This window comes from Lepidochelys kempii, chromosome 2, assembly GCF_965140285.1.
Source record: "Lepidochelys kempii isolate rLepKem1 chromosome 2, rLepKem1.hap1, whole genome shotgun sequence".
In the NCBI taxonomy this organism is placed as follows: domain Eukaryota; kingdom Metazoa; phylum Chordata; order Testudines; family Cheloniidae; genus Lepidochelys; species Lepidochelys kempii.
Genome location: NC_136381.1, coordinates 191,335,267 through 191,353,890, shown reverse-complemented (window position 1 = coordinate 191,353,890; position 18,624 = coordinate 191,335,267). Strand labels below are relative to the sequence as shown.

Here is an 18,624-nt window from a genome sequence, read left to right as displayed (position 1 = left end):
ATATATTAACAAGAATTTAAGTCTATACAGAAGAAAGCGCTCTAAGGCAACCTCCCCACAAGGGGCCTGGCATTTCCACATGAAGTAGATGCTGTGGTAATTACGACATACATACATAAAAATAAAGGTGATACTGTAAAATAGTGGCCCGGTTGTATTCACTTCTGGTTTTAATTATATCCTTGCTTTTTATTAGTAAATCTAATATTTTATATTAGATTTATAATATATGGAGAAGTAAAAATCTCTGCCACACTTTTTGTATTTGCAATCTGTTGAAAAATTAAGCTGTTTCAAGCAACTTGCATTTCGAAAGGTGTTCCAAAAACAAACACTTCAAGTCATCACTGGGCTCCAACATAGGGCATCATTCAAAGCCCACTGAAGTTAATGGAAGTCTCTGGATTGATTACAATGGGCTTTGGATAGGCCCCAAATGCACTATTTTGACCTGTAGAAGAGCTCTGTGAAACCTTGTCTGTCTCTCTCACCAAGAGAAGCTGGTCCAATAAAAGCTACTACCTCACCCAGTCACTCTATTTTGAGAAGTGTGAGTTGTGTGTTCAGACTAACAATAGGTATACAGGTTGCATCCGATGAAGTGAGCTGTAGCTCACGAAAGCTTATGCTCAAATAAATTGGTTAGTCTAAGGTGCCACAAGTACTCCTTTTCTTAATAGGTATACAAGAAATCATCAGGCATGCTTTGTAGGTTTAAGCTTATGGACTGTAAGAAACCTGTGTAAGATTAAAGAGAAGACAAGAGACAATCTTCTTTTTTATGTTGCGATAACAGCAGCTATCAACCAGTGATACTCCCATTTTGGAAGGTGACAAATATGACAAGTTTCCTTTTCACTTCAGTCCCTGAAGTATTAGGCCGAGAGAGAGCCCTCCATCCACTGGTGATTCTAGATATTGCAGGTCAAACTGTATTAGTAAATTATTAGAGCTATTTGCAAACTCTGTGGATGCATCTCACTATGTAGCTCCATCCCCCCAACCCCCCCACACATAGGTAACACTCAAGCTCCATTCCAGTTAGTGTCAGTATAGATATCACTACACCATATTTGTGGCCCTGCCCTGCAAAGTGCTGAGTGCCCTCAGGTCCCATCGACCGATGGTTTTCTGTTTGCAGATTTTCTAGAAATACAGTAACAAGGTTATTTAAATGCAATTTAGTTGATTTTATTGGGAATTCATTATCAGAATCTCCTGGGATTAGATGCTAACTTAAAAAATACAACAGTGAAGCCTACAATATAAGCAATTTATGTAAACTAGAATTGCATTAAGCAATATTGGAATATAGTATTTAGCATATGTATTTCTGGAAAGTCTACAAAAAGAAAATGATCTTTTTTTTCTATGAGCTTGGAACTGCTACTTAAAATCATAGTTAATCACAGCACTGTCATTGCTTCAGTTACTTTGCAGTAATTTGGGATACATTTTACATTCATGCTTTTTTTTCTTTTTTTTGAATGGTGAGTTAAAATGTTCTTTATAGTACATTACATTGTCTGTGCTGGTTTAAGGCTAGAAAGACTAGTGCAGAGACAGCAGAATTCCTCTATCCCTCCCCAGCTATCAAGGACAGGAATAATATTTGTCACTGCAAGGTTCACCTTGTGATCCCCCTTACAATATTTTAAAATCACACCAATTAACTGCTTCCAGACCAGCTTGTGGAGAAACAGATGCTCAGCCATGCTGAGGGTAGGATCTAGGATAGCAGTTGAGCCCTATTTAGTAAACCTGACGGTATGTCTGTACTATCTGCTGGACCGGCGGGCAGCAATCAATCCAGCGGAGGTCGATTTATCATGTCTAGTCTAGATGCGATAAATCAACCCGAGCGCTCTCCCGTTGACTACGGTATGCCACCGGAGTAAGAGGCGCAAGTGGAGTTGACAGCAGTCGACTCACCGTAGTGAAGACACCATGGTGAGTAGATCTAAGTACGTCGACTTCAGCTACATTATTCATGTACCTGAAATTGCGTAACTTAGATTGATCCCCCCCAGTGTAGACCAGGCCCGAGTGTACTATAGCACTGAATAGAGAGACTCAAGATAAGAATATCCAGGTTGTAGCTGTTACTCATTTAAATGCTTTGGTAAAGTTTTTGCACTGTAGCTTCAAGGATATTTACCAGCTCATAAAGCTAGCTAGGAAGTGAGACAGGAAGCATTCAGACTAGGGCTAATGCATCAGCACCAAAGCCTAGTCTAAAGTAGTAGCTTTTATAAAGAAACAGCCTGGGAAGCATGACTTAAAATAAGCTCCTATATAGCTCTCCATAGTGTCCCCGTTCCATGCACGAACTGCCAAATATGAAGAAAGCCTCAGGACAAAGCTTAAAATACATGGGTCATCTGATGAAAAGATACATTAGAAGAGTACAGTGCAGCTCAATAGCTTCTGGAAGGGTTTAAAAGGGTCCAAAAAAAAAAAAAAAAAACCAGAGTAAAAGGGTACAAAAAAACAACAGCACACATCCCTAACAGAATGAAGGTTTGGGTTTCATGAATTAAAACCAAGCCTGAATATCACTTTCCCCACTGTTTTACAATCCAGCACCCTGGTCACAGAAGAGAGACGTGAACTTCTCAGAACTGGAACGCAAATTATTTTTGTTTCACCATGTTTAGAAGGAATTCAAGCATAAATTCATTGTTCTAGAATGATGAGCTTTGTACTTACCACTGATCCACCATTTCTTGCCATTGATTACGTAGCTATCTCCATCTCGCCAAATGCTGCATTCCATGTTGGTGGCATCACTCGAAGCGACATCAGGCTCTGTACAAAACACATTTATGAGCATGAACAGTGTTTTTGCAGTTAGATCCATTATTCATATATTATGGGAGGAGACTACTATTAATTTTGGTTTTGCTTATACAAACGTCATACAACAAAAAACTGGAGAGAAGGTAAAAGAGGTGGGGATAAAAAGTGTAATTCAAGGCTAAAGCAGAAAACACTGACACTATGCTCTCTAATAATCTCTCAACACTTCTGGACCAAGCATTTCAAAATGCAGTCATAATTAGGGCCATGTGGAAACTTTTGTGCAGTCATTAGAAAGCTAGTTTGCTCTGAAAACACAATTGTAATGTTCACTGTGAAAAATATGGCTTAAAAAGTGATTAGAGCTTTAGTTATAACATTTGTCTATTTAATTGTAAGGCTTTTGGGACATGGAGCTGCCTTATTCTATGTCTGAAGTACCTCAGGGCCCTGGATAAAGAATTAATTTCAACAGCCAGTCAAATTTGTTGTTTTTAAAACCCTGTGTGGACTTGTTCTGGTTTATCTCACAGACCTTGGCTCAGGTTTTCTGCTCATCCCAGTCACTGCTGGAGGCAGGGTACAGTCAGGGAGCCAGTTAAGGCTCCTTAATTCTCAAGCTGGTCCCAAGATTAATTGGTAAGTGCCAGATGCAGGCAAACCCTATTCTAGGACAGGGTGGGATTGTATAAACTCTATGCCATCTGAGGACACCCTCATGACAAAGGAATTCTCAGCTGGTGAGACACAGATTTTTTTCTGGCCCCTTTCTACTACCAGAGAGCAGAGCAGGGGAGAAAATCTGGGTCCTTCTCATTCTCTACATCCTCCTAAAGCCAGTGATCCTGGAGTTCTTCATAGAATGTTATCACTGATAGAGCAACAGTCTTTTCTTTGCAGCTCCTGCTGTTTGGAACAACCTCCCTTCAGTCTGCTTCATCAATATTCTATTTCCTTCCAAATCTTAGGTGAAAACACCTCTTCCCCTTTGGAAACACAGCAGTAAGAGAGATTATATCCTATCCTGCAAGATGCAGGATTATCTAAACTCCCGCTGACTTGCAGGGGGCACTTAGCACCTTTCAGGATTTGGCCCTATACCTGTGGACCAAAATTTTCAAACTTGGGTGCCTAAAGATACTCTCCTATATCAAAAGTGCCAGTTTTTCCAGAAGTGTGCTGTCCACCAGCAACTTTCACTGAGAGGATCATTTCAGGCACCCGGGTTTGAAAATTTTAGCCAAAATGTACAATGTAAACCCAAAAGGAATGATAAGCAATTGCTATATAGGAAAGGCACCATGTTTTGGTGGTGATTTTCTACATTACACTTCACAAACATATGAAATATTTGCAGATGGACTGTCATTGATGTTTGAAATATTATTAGCTGCTAAAGTGGTATAATATTTAGCATATTTACAGTGCGTTTCATCAGTGATCTCAACACACTTTACAAAGGAGGGTAAGTTTACTGTATTTTGTTTGGCTATTAATAAAAAAGCAAGAGTGAAGATATTCTTACAGCAAATAGTATCGGGGGGGGGGGGGGGGGGGTAACAGTGTTAGTCTGTATCCACAAAAACAACAAGGAGTCCGGTGGCACCTTAAAGGCTAACAGATTTATTTGGACATAAGCTTTTGTGGGTAAAAACCACTTTTTCAGATGCAAGGCCAAATAAATCGGTTAGTCTTTAAGGTGCCACTGTTTCTTTTGCTCTTCAGACCCATACAAATGCAGGACCTCCATGTTTCCAGTATCTGGGAGAAATCAGAATGTGTCTTTTTGCAATACATAGTTCATACAGCATAAAATGTTCACAAAATTGTGACTAAGGAAAGGGGGGGGCAGGGGAGGGGCGTTTGCTAACCTGGTGCATGACAATTGAAAATTTCTGGGGCAAAGAAGCATTTTCCCGTCTCCTCTGCAATTAATGCATAGTCAACCTGACTGAGACCACTGATGGCTGGCAGGAAAAGGTTCCACAGACCCTCTGCTTTGGCCATTTCCTGTCAGAAGAAATAAGACCAACACACAGTGAATCTTTATTCTGAGATTACATTATGATTCAGTAACCATCTTGCCTCCCTCAGGTCAATCTTGCAGTCCCAACTATAGTTTTCCTTTCCTGAGTCTCTATATTCCATTTTTTGGCATAACATTCAGGCTTCCCCCTCACACTCAAGCTCTCCCTAACTTTTTCCATGTGTACATCTCTCTCACACACACACTCACCCTTTCTTTGTTTCCTTCACCTACGCCTGAACTCCAGGGTTTCTACCACATAGCCACATAAGTCCGGAATATCCACCCAGACAGTATATGTCAAGCTTCCACACACTCCTTCAAAAGAACAACTGTTAAAAAATCTGCATGCTCCATGAAGTATTCTGGCTAGAATGGCGATAACTCACTGTGTGCGCATGCATGCATTCTGGTTTGCATGGTAGTATATTGTTTTCCTTTTGTGCTTTAGGAATCTATGCTATATGAATGAGGAGATGGCTAATTGTTTCAGCACACATCACCCCTGTACAGCACTATGCTGTATTGTGATGGTATGCTCCAACCCCAGGACAACTAAAGAAAGGAGCTCTCTCTCCACAGTGGTGCAGGGCCTCCCTTCTCATGGGACCAGGGTACCCCCTAAAGACACTGTGAATACTTTATTTCAGCTGTATTAAAAATAGAGAACTGGAATATAGATTAGCAATGTGTGAGGCAAATTCTGTTCATGTCAACATAACAATGAAAACGGTTTCAAGTATAAGCACAGCACTTTCTAAAGAGCGTGTGCGCGTATGTGCCTGCACGTGTGCTGGGGTGGGAGAGGGAAGGAAGGGAAAGACTTCGGGCTTATCTAAACCACACGGCTTTTGGCGACAATGCGGTCTCGACACAGCCTTGTCACTAAAAATCAGTGTGTGTAAACACTCTTTTCTGGTACTTTGTCCGCACTTTGGCAGACAAAATACTTCCAGTCCCGTGAGCGGCGTTAACTTGGTCAGCAGGAGAGCGCTCCTGCCGACAAAGCCGCATTCACACTGCCACTTGTGTTCGCAAAACTTTTGTCTTTCGCAGGGGGGCTTTTTTAAGTACCCGTGAAAGAAAAGTTTTGTGGACAACTTCCCAGTGTAGACAAGCTCTCAGACAGGCCTCCCACTTTTTCTCCAGTCTCACATCTTTTTTTAAAGTTTCTAGCTGCTCTGGTTGTGAATAAAGACTTGAAAATGTGACCCAGCTATAACTGATGTAATCACCTCTGCTGGAGACTGCAGAGAGCCTGAAATAGCAGCTTGAGAGGTGTGAACTTCCCCATTGACTGAATGCATCCCATGAAGTGAGCTGTAGCTCACGAAAGCTTATGCTCAAATAAATTTGTTAGTCTCTAAGGTGCCACAAGTCTTCCTTTTTTTGCATTCATTTCGGTATGCGCTAACTTCTGAAATGATTAGACTTTAAATGTCAGTGTTATTAACTATTTCACTGCTCAAAGCACGTAAGAAAGGAGATGAAGAACCAATATGAAGAACACCACAATCTGCTCTGAGATGCCGCTTATACTGTGTAAGACTGTAAAAAAGTCTAGATGGAATACCTGGGCTAAACAAAACCTTAAACAAGGTTTAGGGTTAGTTATACAGAGACCTCAGCCTGCTTAGTACCCTGGCAAACACCATTAAAATCCTTTTATTAAAGATACAGAAAAGCAGGAAAAAACAGTTAAAGCATTTGGAATGTAAAGTAAGGCTTTCATTTCAAGAACAATCCTTATTCCCTTTCTCTCTTTCGATGGAGAGTGTCTTTAAAAGAAAAAAAAAGATCCTTGTTTGACAGTCTTTAAGATAGTAATAACACATAGAAAATAAATAGGAAAGACAGAAGATGCATTTTCTGTCTCTGATGTTGAGTCACTTGCAAGCTCACTGCTGGAAAAATACATATACAGCACACAGTGTTATCAGCCACTGTCAAAGGCTTACAGACATATGGCAAAATATGCAGTCTCGGCCAGCTAAGCCAGACTCTTATCAGACAGAAGGAAAAAGGAGAGAGTTAAGAAAAGGACTTGTGGGGGATGGGGCAAGACAAAGTCTCACACTGCAGGTGGTAATTGGGATTTAGCTAGAGCCAGCAGAGATGGCAACGTCATCTGGCTCCCTCTCTCTGGCCTGCTCTGGTTAGAACCTTTCTCAGGGATTAGGATGAAGAGGGTCCAGGGACCCATGAGATGGCAGGGGTGTCAGCTATGATGGTGAATCTCACTCCAGCAGCCAATTTTTCCTCCCAAAGTCTCTTCCAAAAAGGAGTGATGAGTGGAACAGCCCTGACCTCTCATTTTGTTCACCAATTAGGCCTATTTTCTGACACACCAATTTGGTTCAATGATTTCTGGTTCCCCGCATCTCTTGTTTACCAAGCATGATCTTAACACAGCCCTTAAGTTATATCAGTAGGCTTTTTCGTTTGGACGAATTCAATCAGTCCCGCTTTTGCATCTTTCCCCATCAGTATTTGTTATGGGTTATTGTGACATCTTATGAAATTATGCTCACTTCTTGGAGTTGAGTTCACCATTACGGTAAATGTGTAGGCCCAATTATCACAACATCACCATATGACAGGGTTGTAAGGGGCACAAAAGGTTTTATTTTCCTCAGCTTTCAAAAGCTTGGGAAATACATGGATTTTTAAACTGCAATTCCTTTTTAAAAGCGTATTGTATTTTATATGCATAAGAGAAATATGATGGTCTAAAAGGTAAACTACTCTAGGTAATATTTGCTCAGGCAATTGCATAAACTCCCTCATTTCCATCATCACTGCAATACTCAGGCGAACATTCACTTTGTATTACCTTCAGTTTCACAATCACTGAAGGTTTCTTCCATCTGTCCAGTGAATTTTCATCTTTGACATAGTACTCAACCACTTCCTTAGGAAAAAAACAAACGTACAATAAAAAGTAATATATGGTTTCTTCTACTGCCTCTTTCCCAATCTCCACAAACCGCAATGAATTCCTATTACATACTAGAAGTGCATCTTTATTGTATAATAGTACTGTATATGTTAAAAAAAATTAAAAACCTAATTGCAATCTGATTATGCCTCACATCTAAAACAGGCTTGAGACTCCTCATGAACTTTAGCCAAAACAGTACCTCACTTCAGATATAAAAGTGACTCAGTGCTATTCAAAACACTTTTCTGGTGGTGTCTGAAGTTCAACATTTTCCGGAGACATGAGTAAGGACTTGTCATGACTAGTAATTCTTGAATGGTAATTGTATACAAAATTAATGACACTGTGATGAAATAAGCATTACTATATACAATTTAAGCTGACTATGTTGACACAGCACATGTAGTACTACCAGTGGAATATTGCAACATGCAAGCTAGGTATCCAATTTTAGTATGCAACAAGTGAAAACATGAAGAATACAGCTGTTTCTCTTTAAATAGGTGATCTTTTCATTGTGTACTCGGTCATTTCGAGTGCTAGATATTAGCACTATATACGGTTGTGCCCTTCATAGCAATCCTAATGCTAAATGTTGCTCTCTATGGGAATTTTGAAGACTAATTTTTTTATGCACTGATTATATTTCACAGTTTTTAGTGCTTTTTATTCAGGGATCTCAAAGCACTTTTCAAACAACTTTTGGAAGGTTAAATGACTCATTATACTGAAAGGTTAAATGACCCACCTAAAGTCACACAGTGAATCAGATTTAGGAATGGTTTCAGAGTAGCAGCCGTGTTAGTCTGTATCCGCAAAAAGAACAGGAGTACTTGTGGCACCTTAGAGACTAACAAATTTATTTGAGCATAAACTTTCATGGGCTAAAACCCACTTCATCGGGTTTTAGCCCATGAAAGCTTATGCTCAAATAAATTTTGTTAGCCTCTAAGGTGCCACAAGTACTCCTGTTCTTTTTGCAGATTTAGGAATAGAACTCAGGAGTCCTGACTTCCCAACCCCAGCTGTAGCAAACAAACAAAAACATACATGCATTTCCTTTAAAGGATTACGTAGGGAACGTTCCATATTGTTTTTTTGTTAGTTAAACACACATTCCTTAGAACACATTTTTTCCTGAAGAGAAACAAAACTAGTTGTGACCAAAAGATGGCTGCTCAACCTTTGAGAAAATCTTTCAGAAACAAGAACTCATCTGGAGCAGGTACATTAAGAAATCATCTTTTCATAATTATGGACCTCTCTGGCCATTTCCACTATCAGCTTTCAAGCCTACATTAATGTCAGACACATCTAGGAACTGAGGGCATGATGGTATATTACAGAAATGTACTTAATATCAGATATAGACAACGCTTAACCTTGTTAGAAAGGGCTATGGGAAAGGTAAAACATTCCATCCAGGATTGGGGGTAAGAACAGCAGCCTTCCTCCTTGATGACAAACACCCCTCCAATGCAATTCTTCCCTCTGGGAGGCAATCAAGCCTCTAACAATCTTAGTAGCATATTATGGCTCCACAAGAATCAATGTCCTATGGGCCTGGGAACTTACAGTCAAATACTTTACTGAATATTACATTATCTTCTAACAACATCATTAAAGCAGGACATCAAAGTTTCTATCAAATTAACCTGGTTGCATGGCATGTTACCTCCCACACACCAAACAAGAGACCAGAGAAAACAAACAACCTAGCGCTGCAGGCAAAGAACAATCAGGGACAAAATGCGTATCCAAGTAGAGTATTAGCCAAAAAACTGCTTCTTTCAGAAGGCTTGGATCTTCAGACTTAATCCCAAATTTCCCAACAAGCAGTTTGTCCTTAGGGTCAGAGATGTTGTAAGGGAGTTAGTCACAGTGCATACAGAACTTGCAGCAGCTGTAATGCAACCATTAGTCATGACAACACATTAAGCAAACATAGTTGGCAATGATTATACTAGAGTTACTTTCAACTAAGGATCTCAAAGCACTTTATAAACAATTAATCATCATAAACAAATTTGTGAGAAAAAAATAGATACAGAGAGAGGCTGAGCAACATCCCTAGGATCATACTTAAGTGAGCAGCAACATTGGGAACTCAAGAATCAACTCCTAATCTCCTGCTTTCAGCACTCCCTCGGATCTGAAGAACCATGAACCTCGAAAAGCTAAAGGAGAAACAATCTGGGCCAGGATTCAGGCAGACCCAGTATGGTATAACTTTGTGGACCATCAACATCCTCCAGTTTGTGAGCTAGTCAGAGCGCAATAGTGCCTGTCTATGTCCAACATCAGGAACTCCCTTTGCACTCACTCCCTACAACAGTTCTGTCTTCTCTACTGTGAGGGATACTATTATATTTGTTATTAGTAGAGTATTTTCTCGCATTCAATATTCTTTCTCTAGCATTCACTACTAATTCATACACTGATTTATAATCAGTAATAATCTGCAAAAAATATCACTGACTGGACAAAATTAAGCTCTGTCTCTGTTCCTAAACAAAGTGAAGATGTGAGCTGTGAAGTAAGCTCTGAATTTCGGCACAAACATACTACTTCCTGAACAAAAAGCTTCTACCTTTTCAGCTGGAAACACATGCTGCTTCATGAACCTCTTCACCTTCAGCAGAACCTCCTGGCCTTTTTTAGTCTGCTGGAACAGCTCTCCTGTATCACTGGGTTGTGCATCACCAGTGAAAGAAGTTCTAGGGAACAAAATTAAAATAAATAAATGTCAGGTTCTCCTGCTGTTAATACAAACTTCCTTACATAAATATAACTATTTAAAGAAATATATAAGAAAGCTGTGAAAGGTCTGACTTGAGTTAGCCAAGCCTTTTACGGCATATCAACACAGGGATAAAAGACCCAGGTCAGCTGACTCAGGCTCGCAGGGCTTGGGCTGAAAAATTGCTGTGTAGTCATTTGGGCTGCAAGGGTGGAGGGTCCCAGAGCTTGGGCTACAACCTTAGCCCAAATGTCTATATAGCAATTTTTCAGCTACAGAGCACGAGTTCTACGAGCCAAGGCCAGCTGTGTTTTTTTAACCCCTGCATAGACATATCCAACAAGTGCTCTCACCTTTTTGAGAGCAGTAATCCAGTTTCTGCCAAGGGTTTCACCATCTCAGCGAACTCATAACTATTCTCTGCAGAAGAATTTCCAAGGAGATATCTAGCATATACACCCTAAAACCAAATAAAACGGACATATATGATTTAATATCTGCTTAAAATTGCATATATTCCCAATAAAAATAAATATATTAAATGCATATATTCCCAATAAAAAGAAGTAGTCAGTTTTCCAATATAAAAATTGGTCAAATTTTAGTTGAATCCATTACTAGTGCCATTGATCCATTTCCAATCAGTAGCGATACTGAGACACTAAAAGAAAATACTCACTCCATTGTAGACAGACTAAATGGTCCAAGTCCAAAGGACAAGCATCAAAATCAGCAGCACAAATGACAAGTATTTACTGTGCAAATGTCATATACATAATTGAAAAAGTTCATGTGGGCCTGATCCAGTGCCGGCTGAAGTTAATGGGTTCCCATCTGTTGATTTCAATAGGCACTGGATGGGGCCCACAATGCTCAGAGTTTAAAAGGACAGTATGTGATTTTTCCTGAGGTCCCACCCCCCCTCTCCCCCCATCATCTAGCATCCATGATGATCATACCCAAAATGAACAAATCTAAAGAAAGCTAATGTCTGCTTTAAAAATTGAGTCAGCCATCACCAGATCGGTAGTTTTATAAAGGGAACAATAGCCCAGACAGCTACTATTGACAGGCAGCTAACATGCTACAGCTTTTAAAAGAATAAATAAAATTACAGAAGCTTTTCAACTTTATCACATTTCAATATTTTTTTACATTTTTAATTTACATTACCAAACAAAATAATAATAATTAAACTATAAGAAAATATATTAAGTATTAATGAAAATTTTACCTGGCATATTCCAGCTATTTTAAAATATGAAAGAGCAAGAAAGAAATTCAAGTTCGAAAGATCTGCGCTAATACCCCTGCAGCGGCAGTAAACTGAAATCAATTCTTCAAGTGATGGAATTCCTAGGAAAACCATACAGAATATTTAGCATGTCCAAAACTTCTCTCTTCCTTCGTTTTTAAATTCTAATTAATTTGTCACCAATTATGCTGTTTGTTTAGTCTTACAAACTATATTCAAATTACACAACAAAAATAAACTAGTAAGTGCCACATACTGGTTCTCATGCACTAATATAATGCAGTTATATTTGGGAGCCAAACACAAATGGGGACTGTTTAAATTCCAACCAAATATAAACACAGCACTTTTTCAGGTCAGTAAAAAAATAATATTATGTTAAAAGACAAGACAAAAAGATTAAATTTTAGGCTTAAACTATCTCAGTGTCTCTTTAAGAAAAAGAGCATTCAAAATATCCTTTCACTTAAAGGAATATTAATAAACACATAAGTATATTTCAATATACATTTCCTATCTATAATTTTATAGAATGTAATAAACTTGTTGTTAGTAAACTATGGAAGTTATTTTCAAGTTTAGTATGGTATGCTTAATAATTGGCTATCAACTGTTTATAAAGATAAAAACTAAATAGAAATCAATTTTTAAAAACTAATTTCAACAAAATTACAAATTACCTACAGTATCTCTAAAACTCAAGGTACCCCCGTGGCCTAACTGTTTAATTGTGTTAGGCCAGAAGTAAAATGCAGCGGTATAAGCTAAATCTGCTAAAGGATGCCCAGTGGTTGAAAGTTCCCAGTCCAGGACTGCCACAACACGAGCCTAAATAAATAAAAAAAATCCAATGAATGATAAAGGTAAGCAACTTAAATTAACTACATCCATGCCCCTTCCCATTTAGAAGACTAATATAGGATGTGTGGGTGTACAGAGATATATATATATATATGTGCACCATAAGATTGTTACAGTGATGATAGTTCCTTAATACAGTACTAGGTCTTGGGATCTAGAGAAAAGTAGTGTTCATTTATATGAACAAATTAATTTTTACTTATTCTATTGAGATAACATTATATACACTTAGCATCTATATAGCTCTTTTCATGCTTAAAGCCCTTCGTAAACACTCTAATCTGTCTCACGGAAGTCCTGTGAGGGAAGTAGGCAAGGAAGTTTGTAACCCTATTTTACAGATGAGGAAATAGCACATGACCTGTTCCTAGCCACAAAGAAGAGTCAGTGACAGAGCCAGGATTAGAACTCATAAATTTGTGGTTCTATGTTCAAACCACAGGTCCCTCTTTGTAACATAACAGTGCACAATAGACTAAATCTGGAACTTAATTACAATATAGACTAAGGGTAGGCAACCTTTGGCACGCAGCCCAACAGGGTAATCCGCTGGTGGGCCGTGATACAGTTGGTTTACATTGACCGTCCACAGGCATGGCCGCCCGCAGCTCCCAGCAACTGCAGTTCGCCATTCCCAGCCAATGGGAGCTGCAGGAAGTGGCGAACCACTGCCACTGGGAGCTGCGGGGGGCCGTGCCTACGACAGCCAAGGTAAACAGTGTTGCGGCCCGCCAGCAGATTACCCTGATGGGCTGCGTGCTGAAGGCTGCCAACCCCTGATATAGACAGACACTGTTCCCTTGCTATAAAGGATGGGGGGAGAACCTTTGAAACGTGTCCCGTTTGGCATGCTTGAACAACTAGCACACAAGGGATTACTAAACTTGCGCAGAAAGATTGTAGTTGGCTTTTATGATCTCGAGAAGATTGTTTTAAAACAGAGTACACCTCAAATGTCATTTACTGCACAATCTACACCTAATGCCCAGACCCTGAACTGTGTTCTGCCACTGTTGAATAATTCTGTTGATCATATGGCCTAGGTTTACCTTTCACCCACAAAGTGACATACAGTATGTGGGAAGGGAGCACTAAAGCAGCCAATGATTCATTACACACCATTGACAAGAAAGAGTGTGGTTGCATGCAGACACCAGAGAACAATCCTCTTTCTCAAAGAATGGCAGATCATGGGTTTCCAGCGGTTACATGATACCAGCCTTGATTTACGTACTCTCCTTACTTCAGGCCCCCCAACCAGGGGTGGGGCAAGGAGGGCAATTGCCCAGGGGCCCGAGTGATTTAAAAGGGCCCGGGGTCCTTGGCCACTGCTGCAGTAGCAGCCCCAGGCCCTTTTCAATTGCCCAGGTGGGCTGCAGGGCTCCCAGACATAGGCGTTGAGTGCTGAGCATGCACCGGCGGGCCCCTCCACCCCATCCCCCCAGCTGATCAACTCATCCTCATCCCCCTAGTGCCTCCCGCTGTCAGCTGTTTGGTGGCATGCCAAAGGCACTGGGGAGAGAGGGAGGAGCGGGGGTGGGAAGAGGTGGGGCGGCCCTGGGCAACGCATGGCCCAGATGCCGGGAGTGGAAGGGGCAGGACCAGTCCCTTCCAGACACTGCTCTACAGCCCTCCCTGCCTGGGGAGGTGAAGTCTGCTCCCTGCCTGGGCTTGGGTGCCAGGCAGGGAGCTGAAGCCGCCTCCTCCCCAGCCAGGCTCTCTCAAGCAGCTGCCAGGGAGGGCTGCAGAGCAGTGACCACGAGGGGCTGGCGATAAAAGCAGTTCCTTCCTGTTCCCTGCCTGGGCTCCTGCCCGCAAGGGAGAGTGGCAGAACATGTGGGGGTGGTGGGGCAGGCACAGAGGGAGGACAAAGCATGCCCTCCCCGCGGTAACATGGGGTGGGGAGAGCACAGTGACCCTGGGGGGGGGGGGGGGCAAACACATGACCTACCCTTTAGATCGTGCCCCCCTCCACTATGGGGAAGCACCAATTGTATATTGTATGAACAGGGGTGGGAAGAGGTAGGGTGGGGATGAGGCATTAGGGGAATGAGCCTAGGATGGAGCGGGGGGGTGGGTGTCGAGCACTCCTGGGAAGTCTGGAAGTCGGCATCTATGCTCCTAAGCGCATGCAGGGTGGTACTGACAGTGGCAAAGGCACCAACCGGGCAGGCATGTGTAAGCCCTGGCCATGCCAGAAGAGCACACAGAAGAGCGGTGGCCCATTGACTGTTCTGCCCTGGAGCCCGGAATTGCTGTCAGTGGGCCTGCCGTATTTTCACAGGTTTTTTTTTTTCCCCTTCTCCCTTATTTTTATTGAGATTGCATATCATATATTTAGACCTTTTCGCTCAGTGTTTGTACAGAGTCTATCACTATGGGGTCCTAGTCTATGAGGAGGGCTACCAGGCCCTGTGAGAATACTAATAGTAAGTCCTGATCCCAAACCACCTGAAGTTATGTGGAAGTCTTTCCATTGACTTCAGTGGGCTTTGGATCAGGCACCTAAGCATGTGCTCAAATATCACTGATCGATATCTTACATCGATTTTATGGTTCCCTTTTTGAGCTATATACTCCAAATACAATAATGGAGCAGGATTGTTTGCACTGGGGGATGTGAAGATGGGAAGAGAGAAAAGAAGGTCTAATGAATTGGAGTTAGGTTAGTGAATTTGTTTTAAGTAGTCCTTAAATTTACCTCAAGAAAATTGTACTCTGCAACGCCCGTCAATGTCTATTACGTAGGTAGGAAGGTAGAGAAACAGTACAACAAGAACTAAGAAGTAAGGTTAATGTATATATATGTTTGGGGTACCTCTCTTGGATGGAAAATGATGTTATCTATTCTAAAATCTCCATGAATCAGATTTTCTTCATTATCACCAGCTGGCAAGTTGTTCATTAACCACTCAGCCAGCTGGTTCATAGCAGGAATGTCTAAGTGAGCAGATGCATCATACTGTTTTTTCCAAGTTGTAACCTGAAAAATATAAAAAACACATAAAACATCAGCTATTTTAAAGCAGAACATTATACAGCTGAGGGAGCGAGCCATTCAAACTTCCTTTTTACTTGTTATAATTCAAAGGTGTTAAAAAAATATTTGTCACCATATACCATCCCTTTTCTATGATGGTTTTGCTCTTCATTTTTGTAATTATGGCTATGAATATGTCGCCAAGATGGTTATGAAACATGATGCACATTCAATTTTTCCACTGGTAATAGTGACAAAGACCATTGTTGAGATTTTCTATTCACCAGTAAACTTGGCACTCTTTTTTCCCCCACTCTCTCCTCTTGGATTCTAGGCTGACACAGCCAAATGATTTTATTTAAAGGACAAGAATACATTATGTTCCAGTCATAACTATGCACAGGTGCAGGGACGCACTCATATGCAGCTAGTTGTGGGCCTGGGAATTAGAACTTTAAGGTGAAGAAATGTAACTGGCAGGAATATGCTTGATTCTGTTATTCCCTTATGCATTTAAAATCCCATAAAAAATGACAAAACTGGCTGGATCTAAAGGGTTTGCACTTACTACAATTTGTACATATATATTCCTATCTTGTTTTCTCTAGCTCTTCAGCCCATTATGGTCAGCTGCTCCAGCCCATTCAGTCCGCCCTGTATGCTCCCTTTGAACGTCCCACTGTTATGGTTTTAGGCCTCGTCTACATTACAAACCTATAATGGTATAACTACATTGCTCTGGGGTGTGAAAAATCCACACCCTAAAGCAATTTAGTTATACCGACCTAATCCTCTCTGTAGATAGCGCTATGTCGGCTGGAGAGCTTTTCCTACCAACATAGGTACGCCTCTCAGGGAGGTGGATTAACTATGCCGATGGGAGAGCTCTCTCCCATTGACTCAGAGCGTCTTCATTAAAGTGCTAGGGTAGCACAGGTGCGTCAGTGCACCTGCATCAATGCATCATTTTAAGGGCAGACTTGCCCTTAGTTTACAAACCACATCCCACTGCACTTTTCTGTGTGTTGCTTTGCTGCTCTGAGCTTCTATTTCACCTTTACTCATGGGTCTCTGTTTTCTCAAGCCCTCAGAGCTCTCAGTCACTTCCAATTGCTCACTCTGATTACAGCCACCCAAAGGACTTCTGGTTCCTTAACCCGTCTGATACCAGCCAAGCTATTTTGATCTCTGCTCATTGCCCTCCGGCTTTAGATTATTTTAGAGATCCAATGAGGTACAGAAGAGAATTCAAGGTTTAATAAATAGCAGAAAATTGCACTTCTCAATCTTTAGCCTTTGTTTCTATCACCAGCGGAAGGCTGAGTGCATATTTTGTTTCATAACCTTGCTATGTGTTACAAATGTAAGCACAACAGAAAATCAAACAGCATGGATCAACTCCTCAGAGATACTGTTCAATAAGCTTTGATACTTCCACATCTTCACACTAAAACAAAAAAGAAATAGTCACATACAGAGTCAATTTCTGAAGCTCAGGAAACTGTCTAAAACAAACAAACAAACAAACAAAAAAAAACAAACGAACAACTTAGGACCAGATTCTGACCTAGGCTATACCACTATAGATCCACAGCAACTCCACTAAAGTGATTCTTGATTTATACTGGTGTAACATCAGATTCTGACCCATTGGAATACATGATTAAGATCCTTTCCAGCTTCCTCTAAAAGGGACAAAGTAAGTCCCTATATCAACGTGCACAGGTGATCCAAATTCATGAAAATTAATCTTGAGAGTTCTATTCCTGCTTCTGGATTTTGACAGTGTTGTTATACCCTTAGTAGCTCAGTAGATTTAAATTTGTATTAAATACATCTGGAAAGGAGAAAGAACACTGAAAGATAGACCTGATCTTTGTTGTATTTCAAATATAAATCCCACTGCACGTGTAATTCCAAATCTGGAGGTGCGACACAGGTGAATGGATACTACAGTCTGATAATAGGACCATAAACTTAATCAATGTGTTCTAAACACTTTAGAACATGTAGAGTAATTGAACTAATTATAAGATATTAGGTAAAGCCAAAACCTTGAGTAGTTTAAGGATGTTAGTTATTTTAATATAAAAAGTGTTGTAACCAAATGAATACAAATGAAACATTCAAGGGCATTACAAAGTAAGTGGTTTTTGAGACCATTACCTGCCTCCTACAGTATCCTGGTCCTCTGCCATATCCTTGGAGACCCAATGAATGCAAACTGAATGAGTGCAACCGGGCCAGGGTTTCTATCATAGCAACATATAAAGCAGATCGCTCCGCTGGACTGACTTCAGGTAGTGAGAGGTCTCGGAATACACGACCCTAAAGACATCATAAATCAGATATTTGGTGGGATGGAAAGAGTAGGGGGAGGAAAGGTCACACAACAACAGCACAAGTTGTGTATGATGTATTAACAGTCATTGCGTCAGTAATCTCTTCCTTGCTCACTTGTTTCTTGTCCAGGAAGGTCAAGGCACTCTTGCTCACTGAAATCCAAAAACTACCAATCTCACAGGATCTCCCTGAGCAGTGAATTTAATATATGTATCTTGTAGATCCTGAACTAGAACTCTAGAACCAGATACCCTCCAAACTCTGAGGTGTCTGCAAACTAGATTGTATTTCTTGGGTCCATCTCAAATATTCTGAATCCAAATAATTCAGTGTATAAATTGAAAAATGAAATAAGCTCTAGTTTTGTAAGGTTTTTTCACATTTCAAAAACAGTTAAAAGTTATCCGCTTAATTTTTGGGAGGGAGGGGCTATCATTTGCCTCTGAAGTGGACCCTTTGATATGGGAAAAAGGAAAAACTAGGCAAATTTTCCCTCTAAACCCACTCACTTCCAGATAGTTAATGGTTTAAATAAATGTACACAGCTAACACACTGATTAGGTTAGTTTTTGCCAATTAATTGTGGAAGAGTAGAATTTATTGTAGCATTACATGATACTGTTTAGTCAACATACATGTTTCATCAAATTCTGTTCTATTTTCTAAAACCTTGGACTAT

At 40.6% G+C, this 18,624-nt stretch overlaps 1 protein-coding gene across 1 annotated transcript in view; it reads right to left on the bottom strand.

Annotated features, from left to right (window-relative positions):
- ACAD11 (acyl-CoA dehydrogenase family member 11) overlaps positions 1 to 18,624 on the bottom strand; it is a 60,132-nt gene that overhangs the window by 33,129 nt on the left and 8,379 nt on the right. Inside the window, exons 4-13 of the mRNA XM_078851736.1 lie at positions 17,769 to 17,930; positions 15,441 to 15,605; positions 12,442 to 12,589; positions 11,741 to 11,862; positions 10,860 to 10,966; positions 10,357 to 10,483; positions 7,659 to 7,736; positions 4,671 to 4,809; positions 4,502 to 4,560; positions 2,710 to 2,854 (exon numbers count right to left, since the gene is read on the bottom strand). Of these exons, the coding sequence (XP_078707862.1) occupies positions 2,710 to 2,854; positions 4,502 to 4,560; positions 4,671 to 4,809; positions 7,659 to 7,736; positions 10,357 to 10,483; positions 10,860 to 10,966; positions 11,741 to 11,862; positions 12,442 to 12,589; positions 15,441 to 15,605; positions 17,769 to 17,930 (1,252 nt within the window). The remainder of the gene's footprint in view (positions 1 to 2,709; positions 2,855 to 4,501; positions 4,561 to 4,670; positions 4,810 to 7,658; positions 7,737 to 10,356; positions 10,484 to 10,859; positions 10,967 to 11,740; positions 11,863 to 12,441; positions 12,590 to 15,440; positions 15,606 to 17,768; positions 17,931 to 18,624) is intronic.